The sequence below is a fragment of the Alligator sinensis genome, unplaced genomic scaffold (assembly GCF_000455745.1).
Source record: "Alligator sinensis unplaced genomic scaffold, ASM45574v1 scaffold1010_1, whole genome shotgun sequence".
NCBI classification, from domain to species: Eukaryota; Metazoa; Chordata; order Crocodylia; family Alligatoridae; genus Alligator; species Alligator sinensis.
The window spans coordinates 574402-586631 of NW_005842624.1; the positions used below are offsets into that span (position 1 = coordinate 574402).

At 41.3% G+C, this 12230-nt stretch overlaps 1 protein-coding gene across 1 annotated transcript in view; it reads left to right on the top strand.

The window, feature by feature from the left end:
- Nucleotides 1–12230, top strand: part of MYCBP2 (MYC binding protein 2, E3 ubiquitin protein ligase) — a 282082-nt gene that overhangs the window by 112464 nt on the left and 157388 nt on the right. Inside the window, exons 21-24 of the mRNA XM_025215130.1 lie at nucleotides 847–964; nucleotides 5158–5362; nucleotides 5734–5887; nucleotides 8057–8229. Coding sequence (XP_025070915.1) covers nucleotides 847–964; nucleotides 5158–5362; nucleotides 5734–5887; nucleotides 8057–8229 — 650 coding nt within the window. The remainder of the gene's footprint in view (nucleotides 1–846; nucleotides 965–5157; nucleotides 5363–5733; nucleotides 5888–8056; nucleotides 8230–12230) is intronic.

Here is a 12230-nt window from a genome sequence, read left to right on the forward strand (position 1 = left end):
AGAGTGTTAACATTGGTGCCTGTAAATTGGGTAGTGGTGAAGCGGAAGTTGTTTTGCCTCTACTAGAGAGTTACTGAAGGTGAGGATAGATGGTTGAGGGAGTAGTACAGGCAACTCCCACTTAATGCTACTTTGCTTAGCGCTATTTCGCTATAATGCTCGTTTTAAATTGATACCTAATTTCACTTAGCACTCAGCAAGTTTCATTATAACGCTCATGGTCGCCATCGTGGGTCATTAAAAACGCTTGCGGTCGCCATCTTGGATCGTCAAATACTTTAGATTTTGCTTAACACTTGGCTTTTCAGGAGCCAATTAAGAGTGCTAAGTGAGGGTTGCTGTATGCATTAGTTGGGCACATTTGTAGAATGGACAAGAATAGAATAAATGTAGATCCCTGATGATACAAAACATGGTACAGATAGTCTGACTGACATTCTTATCCAATAACTGTTAGTGCTTCTGGACTGCATGCTGGTTTTTATATTAATGTAGTCTAAAGTAGTAATAGTATTATTAACAATTTTTTTTCCTGCTATTCACTGAGCTTCATGGAAAGAGCCTATATTTTGTTTTCTGTGACAGCTAATTTCTGGTTTAATGCTCCAAGGGAACTCTTTTCAGTGCTAGTGTTTCAAGAGGTTTTTTTTTTTCTCCCCTCAGTATTCCTTAAATCCCTTTTCATATGTGGAATAAGTGTGCCATTTATTATACAATACATAGCTTGGTTGTCTGCTTGTGTATAGTATATCAAAACAGTAACAAATGTATCATTAATGTAAGTAATCACATAATGTTAGAAGTCGCATGACTGTATTAATACAATATGGCTTTATTTTGACATAGGGGATGTCCCACTCTGGTGCAGGCATTACCAGGTCCTAGCACACAAGTTACTGCTGGAAGCAACCATACAGCTATTCTCTTAATGGATGGACAGGTGTTTACATTTGGAAGTTTCTCTGTAAGCTAACAATTCTGTTTTCTTTTATAAAGAAATTACTTAATATATTAAACTTTTAACATTAAAGTTAATTTATAGATAGGTTTTTCTATACACATATACTTGCATGTGCCTAACTTATGTCTGCTATGCATTAAACATTTGTGCCTTTAAAAAGATGAGTTAAAAATGTTTTGGTATTTCCTAATGTATTCATTCATGTGAGCATTATGTAATATTTATCTTTCTTATTAGGTGAAACAGTTTTCTTTTATTGTCATTATTACAACCTTGTTTAGGTCCACTGCTCAAACAGTTTTAATTCTGGCCAAGTTCAAAGTTTTTCAGCTCCTATTTTTGTGTCCATCCTTCTGAGAAATAAGGCTACCCAACTGCTGTTCAAGTTTAAAAACTTAAACATTATTGCTATTTAGGCTGCCAGTAAGAAACATGGGCAAGTTAAGATGTGTCAGAATGTAGGGTGCTATGTAACTTATTCCCCATTGTACATATATATGTATTTCTATATTTTTTTCACATACCCTGCACCTTGCCCCCAGAACAACTGGAAAAATTGGGGTTTGCATTATATGCCAGGAAAAGGGATCTCCACAAGTGTAGAAAGAGGGGAGGCAGAGAGATGGCACCATTAAATGCTACTCCTCTGGGAGCCACAGCAGATAACACTGCCACCATTCCCTGATTCTTCCCCCAGTCCCTGGCACCAAATTTCTGGACCCTTGGCAAACTCCCCTCCACAACTGCCCACCGGATCAGGCTGCTGCACCACCTTGGGGTTATGTGGCCTGATTTGGCACCCCACATATAACTCGGTACACAGGTCTAAAGTAATGTGCTGGGTCAGATCCAGTGCACTGAGTGTGGGACAGCCTGGAGCTGTGGACTGACACCGGAGCCATATACTGGATCCAACCCCATGAGCTGTTTCTAGCGCTGATGCTGAGCCTGGGACTGTGTGTTAGCTCTGGAGCTAGGTGCTGGCTTCAACCTCATGCACTGTCTCTGAAGCTGTGCATTGAGCCTGAAGCTAGGTGCCGGGTCCAACATGGACTTGTTGCTCTACCCTGGAGGCAGCGCTTGGGGTCAAACCCAGCATGTGGCTCCAGAGCCAGCACACAGTCCTGGACTCAGAGTATGGTCCCAGGCTTGGCATGCCGCTACAGAAGCATGGCACAGAGTCAAACCTGGCATGTGGCTTCAGACCTGGTATGTAGTCCTGGACTCTGCTTACTGGGTCCAGCTTGGCACATGGCTATGGAACCAAGCGTATGGGGTTGGACTCAGTGTGTGGCCCTGGAACTGGCATGATGGATTGATCTGTTGGCCCAGCCAGCCTACAGGGCTGGCAGGAGCCACAAGAGCAAACTCAGCTCCCTAGCTGCTGCCACTCACAGATTCACAGAAGTTCAGGGCTGAAAGGGACCTTCTGAAATCATCAGGTCCACTCACATTCCTAAATCAAAGAATTTTTTTTCCAGGTTTCCCCTCAAAATCAAGGTTCATATTATATATAGGGACATTCAATATGCCTAAATAAATAAATAAAAGGGTATACTATCCTTCAAGGATGTTTAATGTATATTGCATTAGACTTAAACTTGTCAGTCACTTAGGCAGTTTTTACATTTTTAATCTTAGTCTATGTACCTTAAAATATATTAAACTGCTTTTATGGTGTGGCTGAATCTGTTGAGCTTTGTAGGGTTAAGTCTATCTTGTGGTCTAGTAAGAATCAAGCAGATGTCCACTGCTTAGAAAAACAGAAGTCAGAAATCATTGTTTTCTTATGCAAAATTGTGTCTACAGCCTTCACTTCCTTTGAATTGTGTGTCATGTTCTACAAGCCCCCTAAAGGTGAATTTGGATAAGAAAAGAATCTGTTTTAGCTACTGTCAAATAACTGGAGTGTGTCAGGCAAAGCTGCTGAAATTAGTCTCATAATCATATAGAAAAATAGAGCTGGAAGGGGACCTCCAGAGGTTAATAAGTCCAACCTCCTGTTTGAGGCAGGATCATCCCTATCCAAACCATCCCATAGAAGTCCATATCTAACCTATTCCTAAAATTATACAATCAACTCTGTTGCACAGCTACAAGGCTTATTACCCAAAGACACCAAAAGCACCTAACCTGACACATGTAGAGCAGGGAGACAAGGGCAGTGTTCTGCAGCTGCAAGGATTGTTACTATTTATGCAAGAGATCCCAGGAAGAGGGCCCCTTCCCTCCTTCTTCCCCCCACTACAAAGGTAGGCAAACCCCCATACATTCCTTACTAATCTGACCATGAGGTAAAAATACTTCTTGATCCCAAATGTGGCCATCAAGGGAGAGGTTAAAGCCTCTAGCCAGGAATCTCTGGGTTTCAGTAGCAGCAGGAGCATTACCATACCTCAATCAAAATCCCTAGCCTTGGCTGCATCCCATACCCACACCTGCTGAAGATGAAAAAAACCTCTGACACCTGTAGCAATAGGAGCAAAAAAAATTCCTTCCTGATCCCTCACCAATGCTTATCCAACTTCTTGAAAACCTCCAAGGCCAGATATTCCACAACTTCCTTGTTCTAACAATGAAGTTTTTTTCCTGATAGCCAATATACATCTACTTTGCTATAACTTCAAGCCTTTGGTCTGCTTACTATTCTCCGCAGGAATGGAAAAGAGGCATCCCTTTTTCATGGCAACCCTTAGGATATTTGAAGACTGCTTATCATGTGCCCCTATTTAATGTTCTTATCACAAATCGATCGTGCCTATTTTTCCCACCTCTCCTCAAAGGGCTTGTGTTCCAGGTCCTTGTTCATTTTTGTGGCCCACATCTGCCAGTAGTCTTTTACTTCTCCACATTTTAAAAACACGAAGCCCAAAACTGCACACAGCGTAGCAGATGAGGCCTAATGAGCGCAGAGGAAAGAGGCAATATCACCTCCTGTGTCTTGCATATAAAGCTCCTGTGGACGCATCCCAAAACTGCATTTGTTTTTTTTCACAGCTGCATAAAGTACTAAAGCACAGCATAGTACAGGCAGTTACTGCACTGTGTGCATAGCGCATGGTTAGATTTCACTGCTATGTCACTGTAGCTGCGCACTATACCAGGGAAGTGCACTACTACGGTGACGTAGCTGGCGAACATGTGTAGACCTGTGTGATCACTACATCACCATAGCACATCGTTATGTCACTGTAGGGTGATGTGTAGACAGGCCCATTGAGTCTGTGATTTACCAAAACTCCTAAATCCTGCTTTGTAGTGCACGAGGCAGTATTCCTTCTTGTTCAGTTAGTCACTTAGCAGTGAGCCACAAATGAGAGCATGCGTTTCCCCAGAGGCAAACAGCAGCGAAGCAATATGTGCTGCTGCTGTTTGTTCCTGGGAAACGCCTGTGCGTGCATAGCACATTACCCCAGATGGGGTAGGAGAGGCTGGGGCCAGCACCTGGGTTGGCCCCAGCAGCCTTACCTGAGGTCCTAAGGACCTCCGGGGGCTGCAGCCACAGCAGCACGGAGCCTGGCTGGCAGCCAGTGTGGCTCTAGCCGGCCAGGTTCTGGTTTCTAGCAGTGCACACTGCCAGCATGTGTGCCACTCCACTTTCTTAAGGCACAAGTTTTTTTGACACTGAGAGATCCCAGGGGTGTCAGTCCTCCCACCTCCCCCCAGCCTGCTTTGGCCCACTGCAAATTGGCAGCATGGAGAATGCCAACTTGCTAAAATAAAAAAAAATCTTGATCAATAAGTGCCTAGCTTTTAAAGCTGTTTTTAAGCATGGTTTTTTTTCGCTAGTGCTTATGGGACAACCAGTTATATTGATATTTGTAGCAACACAGTAGTGGTCTCATCACAAGAACATACAGTTTATAATTAGTAAAACACAGAGGCAATTGAACAATGTGAGTGGCCTTTGGCCATATGATGGGTTTGAAGAACTGTAAGGAGAGGGCTGTTTGTGTTACCTGTTAGGATCATTTTTTAATGCATCTTAATGTATCTACCTTCTGTAGTTAAAAATAAATAAATAAATAAATAAAAATATCATGTACTCCAATGCAGCTGTGCTAGTATTGTGAAGTAAACTTTTATTGAGCCATCTTTCTCAATTAACCCATTTTTAATTTTCAAATATATGATTATTAGTTTATATGAAAATGTTGTGACTAGTATTTATTAATGCTTAATTTTTTTCACTTTAGAAAGGACAGCTTGGCAGGCCAATTCTGGATATGCCATACTGGAATGCAAAACCAGCACCTATGCCTAATATTGGATCTAAATATGGACGCAAAGCTACATGGATTGGAGCAAGTGGAGACCAGACTTTTCTTCGGATTGATGAAGCTCTCATTAATTCTCATGTGCTGGCCACGTCAGAGATCTTTGCAAGTAGGCATATAATAGGTAAGCCCTCTTTTAAAAATACTGTAAATACTGTAAATCTGATTAAATACTATAATTCAAGTAGTATGTGTCAGCATGAGTGATGCAAACTAAGAAAATTGAATCTTATGTGGCTATTTTCCTTTTGGAGTACTTCTACTGCATGTGGCGTACTTGGTTGCTTTAAAGCATATTTTTATTAAAAGTAATTTTGAAAATTTGATTTTTCCAAGCTAATCCTGCATTTACATATTTCATTGTAATCTTACCCCACACACAAGATACTGTATTTGTATCGGTGTATGAGTGCACCTATTATAATAATAGTATTACTGAATAAATGGAAGATGGTGTCTAATAAATGGGATTTTTTTACCTGTTTTTTTTCCTAGGTTTGGTACCTGCTTCTATGTCAGAGCCTCCTCCATTTAAATGTCTTCTCATAAATAAGGTGGATGGCAGTTGCAAGACATTTAATGATTCTGAACAGGAAGATCTTCAAGGGTCTGGCGTATGTCTGGATCCTGTTTATGATGTTATTTGGAGGTAACTGGCTTGTTGTTGAAAGAAGGTGTCAGTATGAAAACTTTATTTATTAGGACCAGCTTTGTGACTGGTCTCACATGTATTCAGTTATCATTTACCACCTACTGTTCAGTTTCTCATGTTTCTTACGTGTTTTTTTTTTTTCCTTTGACTCTTTTCTTTAAGCTCAAGACAGCCAAAACAGCTTCTTTCTTGTCTGTGGCTGCTTGTACATGTGACAGGGATTTAATCCCCTAAGTTTAAATGGTGGGTTTTTAATTACGATGCTTAAAAACGCAATTTTTTTTTTTTTTGGTGGAGTGCCCTATGAACTGCAGGGGGCCCTGGACCTTTCTTTCATGGTGCATCACTTTCTGGGGCCATGGATGCTGCCCCAGCTTGCAGACAGCACCCAGCCCAATCCAACTGTTCCCTGAGCCCGAGCTGGGGCAGCACCTGCCTGCTAGCAGCCCACCCGGGCAGCCCCAGGGGGCACTGCCACCGCAGAAAGAAGGACCCAGGACCTTCTGCATATCATGGCCCACTGGCAGCTTGCCCTCTAGCTGTGGGAGATGTGGGCAGGCTCTGCGAGGAGGGAGGAAGAAAGAAACATTTGGCCCCTCACTGTTTCTGCTTTCAGCCTGCCTCTTCCTTGGGGAGGGGAGCACACTGTCAAAGGCTGCAATGTTACAAATGGCTATGTTGTAAACTAAACTACATGCAGATGTGGTTTAGTTTGCAACATAGCAAACTGACTTAAATCGTAAAAAAATAAAAACCTTGCACATGTACAGCATGACGCAATTAAACTGCAAAAACACATTGTACACTTTCGTCCTGTGTACAAGAGACCTATAATATCATCCGTCTCCAGGCTGTGAGAGACCTTTGGGTGGTCTTATTTTCTTTTCCTTGTGTACCAGCCATATTCAGTCTTACTCTCTTCTCTGCCCGCCCCCCCTCCCCCTGCCTAGATCTGAACTGTCTGCCCTAATCTCCAAACTTAGTTACCACAGTGTCTTCCTCTCCAGTCTCCACAATTTCACAATGAACTGCACCACTCTTGAGCATTATGAGGATTAAGGCAATAGATTTTTGCTCTAAGGCTTTTGCCACCAGATTCAGATGATGACATCAGAATTGTAGCTTTAATTGTAAAAGTTCTAGGAGTCGTCATTGTGAAGGTAATCTTGCAAGTATGGCCAAAGTGAAGGTGTTAGATTAATTTCTGTCTCAATCTTCAAATGATCTGGAAGAGTAAGAAGCAGTAACAGCAGCAGTTGACTATAAGCACTTTTTTCAGAGAAGCTTAGATTCTTTGTTGGGATTGGTTTGTTCTTCATATGGGATCAGGAATTGGATTAAGTAGTGAAAATATGCTGACATGCTCTTAAATTCCAGTTGCACCATGCCATGAGCCCTCCCCTGAATTGCTCCAGCCACAGGATTCCTCAGCCCCATGGGCCATGCTGCCCTGTCCCCAGAGGTGGGATGAGTTAGTGGAAGGCAGCAGTGGGGAGAGGGATCCTGGAGACTGTGGCAGTAGCAGCAGGAGAGCAAGTGGGAGTTAGTGGTGCCCAGACTGCCAGCCCAGGAGCAAGTTAAACCTTGGTTGCTGGTTGTAGCCCAATGATGGACAGCCCTGCTGTATTGCATGAGGGTCCTCTTTATCCCTTGTGTTAAGTTACTATACTCCATTATGTTTCCTAACCCATTTCAAGTGGGATATCCACAAGCAAGTGCAATCCACTTAAAATGAAAAAATAAACCTAAAATATATCAGCTTTCCCAGGATTTACATCCATCTAAACTGAATAATCCTCTTTCACTTGAAAATGTTGTTCTTTACCTCATCCCATACTATTTGCTACTGTCGCTTGTCACGTGACAGTTTTAATTAGATTTTAAGTTCTTTAGGTAAGGAAATACGTTATTTTTGTCTCTTACTGCGACTGCAAAGTCTCTCATGTAATCTGAGTTTTGTAATCTATTATTTTACTAGTTTGTCCTTGAGGATATTAAGAATCTGGTTACTGTCATATTTAATAAAAAAGCTAACATTCCATAAAAATCCTAACATTCTATACTAAGAACTGGGATTAAAATGTTTCAGGATGTTTAAATGGCTTAGTTAAATGTCTGGTAAACTAAATTTTTTTGATACATTTTTGCTGTCTTTTTTGTGGTCAGGTTTCGACCAAATGCTAGAGAACTGTGGAGTTACAATGCAGTTGTTGCTGATTCCAGGCTTCCTTCAGCTCCAGACATGCAATCACGATGTAGTATTCTAAGTCCAGAACTTGCTCTTCCAACAGGATCAAAAGCTCTAACCACCAGGTCTCACGCAGCTTTGCACATTCTAGGTACAACTCTATGGGTGAATTGGGAAGATAAAAATAGTAGATATGTAATATAATATACAATACAAATAAAATGACTTTGTTGCTTTTTAACTGCCAAAAAACATTTGCTATTTTTCTTAGTTTTTTTAATGACTAAACTTCTTCCAGGATTAGAGTGGCAGATGCGGAATATCCTAGCCAATATTTTTGAACAGTCTACTAACCTTCCTTTAAATATCTTTTTTTGTGCAAACTAGCATTGGGGGCAGGGAACGTTGATCAGACGGTTCTTTAATTTCTAAAATAGAGATTATCCTTTGTCGGATGATGCACTAAAACAGGGGTGAGGCATAGTTGCTAATTATGTTTGTGCCTGAATTTATTGCAGTTCCAGGGACCTTTTAAAAATGGCTTCTTGTTCAGACACATGAAAGGGCAGAGATCAGTCTCATGTTTTGTGTGTTTTTAACAGGCAAAGGAGCTATGTGGAACTAATTTTAAAAATATCACCTCTTGTCTTAGTGAATGGAAGGTCAGTTTGTTACAAGTAAGAGTATCCATCGAAAGAAAATGGCCATGTTTATAGAGTATCAAAACTGCAGAGTTCAACCTTTTTGGGACTGACTTTTCCATTCATCCTGCCCTACTTGATAAGGTCATTACTAATTTCAGTGAAGACCTGGTCCCGAGTCCCACAGTCAATCAAGTGATGTACCATTACTAAAAGTTTCCATTTAACTTAATTGATTTATGTAGTGTTTCATACAGCTTTTGACTGACTTCTCTAAAGAGAAGATGGAAGGTATGTGACCAAGACTAGGGAAAAAATTCCTTGTATTTACAGGAAACGAGGCATAATCCAAGGGTACTGGCAAAAGTTAAAATGATGGTGCGATTGAGATCTGAGGAGTTTTATACCTCCTCCTACATTGTACCATGCCAGACATACATGGCAGAATATGCAATATGTGGGACAGAGCATAAAATCCTTCATATCCCAATCATGCGATGGTACTACACCCTGGGAACTGGGCTGAAGATGGTCCCAAATCGGTGCTGTCAGGGCCTGAGTTAAGTCAGCTCATCAACTTGCCCAGCATCATTAAAGCCTGCGTCAGTTTGTAAACTTCCTTGAAGCCAACAGGATATATATTTGACTTCAGCCTGGCCAGCACAATTTCAGAGCTCTGTTCTTGTTTGAGCAGAAGCACAATGGCTACATCATCTAACTAGTATTGATATTGCCTAGATAGAAAGCCAATAATTTTCTAAGATGCGCAGGGTCCAGCATGATAAGATTTGCTCTTCTTCCTCAATATCAGTAGAGTTGTCAGCAGACAAATAACTGTTAGCTTCATTCTCAGCTCCCTATGACTGTCTTTGCTATTTAGTTTTTCCAGTTTTCTCTGGCTACTCTCTGCAGTTGCTTTGCAATTGTACCCTAATGTTTGTGGGTGACTTGTAAAGACAACTTCAAGAAAATCATATAGCAGTTCATTCAGCAGTCATGATCGCACATAGTATTCTGATATTCATGGTCACACACAGGTTATTTTGATGTTATTGATGCTCAAGTGGTGCTCACAAGGTGCCATTAGTTGGGATTCAGATGCATCTTTTTCTTATTTGGCTGTTAAACCATGATCTGATCACCAGTTCGTGCCTGGCACTAAGACTAAGGCTACAAACAGATGTTACAGTAAAGACATGATTAACCAGTTAATCAGTTAGTAAAATGGGAAACCAACTACACTTTTATTACACATTTTGTGTGCTAACTTTAGCAGCTGGTTTCCATTGAGTCTTAAATTGAATATGTGGCAGGGTGGACCCCACTGGGCTTTGCAACTGGCCGCAGTGTGGTCCTGATCCTGCTGCCGATTGTTGTTTGATGGCAGGGACCGCACCAGGGCTCAAATCCCTGTGTGCTTCTTGCCAGCCAGTGGCAGATTGGGACCACCCCAGAGCATTGCCAATCTTCCAGTAATAATCTGATCATTGGCTGGTCAGCTCTAGGGACCACATGGGAATTTAAACTGGCTCCTTGGGTCCTCGGGGCTAGCTGAAAGTCAGGCACCTGACTTTCAACTTACCTGTGCAGGGGGAGCCCGCAGTCGTGATCCTGGGCTCCCTCTCTACTGGCAAGCTGGAAACTGGGTTCCCACAACCTGGCTTAACCATGATTATTTGGTTATCCAGTTCATTGAAAGATGCTATTACCTTCTTGATTAAGCACGCAGTATTTATGTTCTGGGTTGCCAGTAGGCAGGTTTGTGCATCTCTGCCAGTGCCCCCGTTATCTATTGCATTGACATGCATACTACAGGCTTTTCACTAACACCTCCAGTTGGAGGTACATGCCATGTGTGAAATGATTATAGTGACTACAGCTTGCACACTGTTACTCATTACCAGATCCATGGTATAAAAGCAAAGAGATATGCTAAAATTGAACAACCAGCAAGATAAAGTTTGCGGTCCATGACTATTGATGGAAAAATTTCAAGCACCCTTAGATATTTCACACTACTGTACATGTACTACTGTTGGCACCTCGTATGCTGTTCACCTGTATGGGTTTCTCTGCTAGATTTCTCTAGTGACTTGAGTTAGGTATACTTAAAAGACACTAAGTCTTTTTTTTTTTTTTTTAAACACAACAAAAGTCACGTATACGGTTTTACCAGTCATGTGGCATTGTTGCAAGGAGTGCAGTGTACCGTTATAACCATACCTATTAGAAACCAAATGCATGAGTTAGGTGTAAGATTGTAGGCCACCACCCAGAAACCACCTTAGTAGTCTACAAGGCCAGGAAGGTAACGGTATGACTACTTCAAGTACTGATACTCGATTCTTTACACCTTTTAATCCCCCTTTTGACTTGGTGTAATGTATATTAGTGAAGCAATACTCGAAATTCCTCAGTTTTTTTCCTTAAGTTCTTAAAGTTGGATTTTTGCACATGGGACAGTGACATTGTTTTGTTCTGTTTTTGTTTGTTTGCCTGTTTTGTACCCCTTATATGACTCTGTTTTCCTAATGTCAGATATGCATGAGACATCTGGTATACTTGGTGGAATTGCAAATGAGACCTGGAGCCAGAAAGTGCAGAAATTTGTATTTGTCAGGACAAATTTGTTACAGCCATTTCGGGCCTCTTCAGTTCTTAATGAATTAATTAAGCAGAAATTTGCTTAATTGATTTAGGATGCCAGTTATTGTCATGTGAAGGAACTCATGACACCACAGTTATGGCTGTATTTTTCAGCCTTTCCTAATCTTGGAGATGCATAGAACAACTTGGCCAGTCCATTCCTTGTACTACTCTTTGTGTTTAATATTGCATTCCAGTGCCCAGCTTGGGAAAAAGTAGTTTAGGCTGTGTTTTAATGCGTTCCTTGTCCACGTTCCATCCATTGGGCATTATTTGATTGTCTCCCACAAGTGTGAATATAAATACAGCTCTAGGGAAGAAAAAGCAATTGTTCTCGGAAAGCTGTTTTTCTGCATTCCTACTTTTCTTTTCTACATTTTGTCTGTACTGGAGTTCTTTTTGTCTGTGCTAGGCAGTACAGAGGAGGAGCTGAGACGGTTTGCTGGGTGTGCACTTCTTTAGGCCCTTGCCACACATTGCATATACAGTATTATGCAATTGACTGGTTAATCTCACAATAAATTTAGACCAGCCACACATGCAAGTAATTTTAATGCCATAAAAATGTCTACCCTGCTAGAAAAAAAAAACCAACCATCTACAAAGCTACTGCTTGAAAATGTGCAACAACTTAATAGCTGAGTTTTATCCAGCTTTAATTTGAATGTGCACCAGGGCCCTTACAGACCCTAGAGAAATTGATTCATGATGAGGATGTTTCCACACCTTTGAGAAGACAACTTGGATAAAAAAAATTCTGTGTTTTTGCTACCAACCTCAGTTCCCATAAGTGAATGCAAAGGTGTGACCCTCAATGAAATATGGTGTTTGTTAAGTACCCTCCCTGTTAGCTTTGTAAATCTAA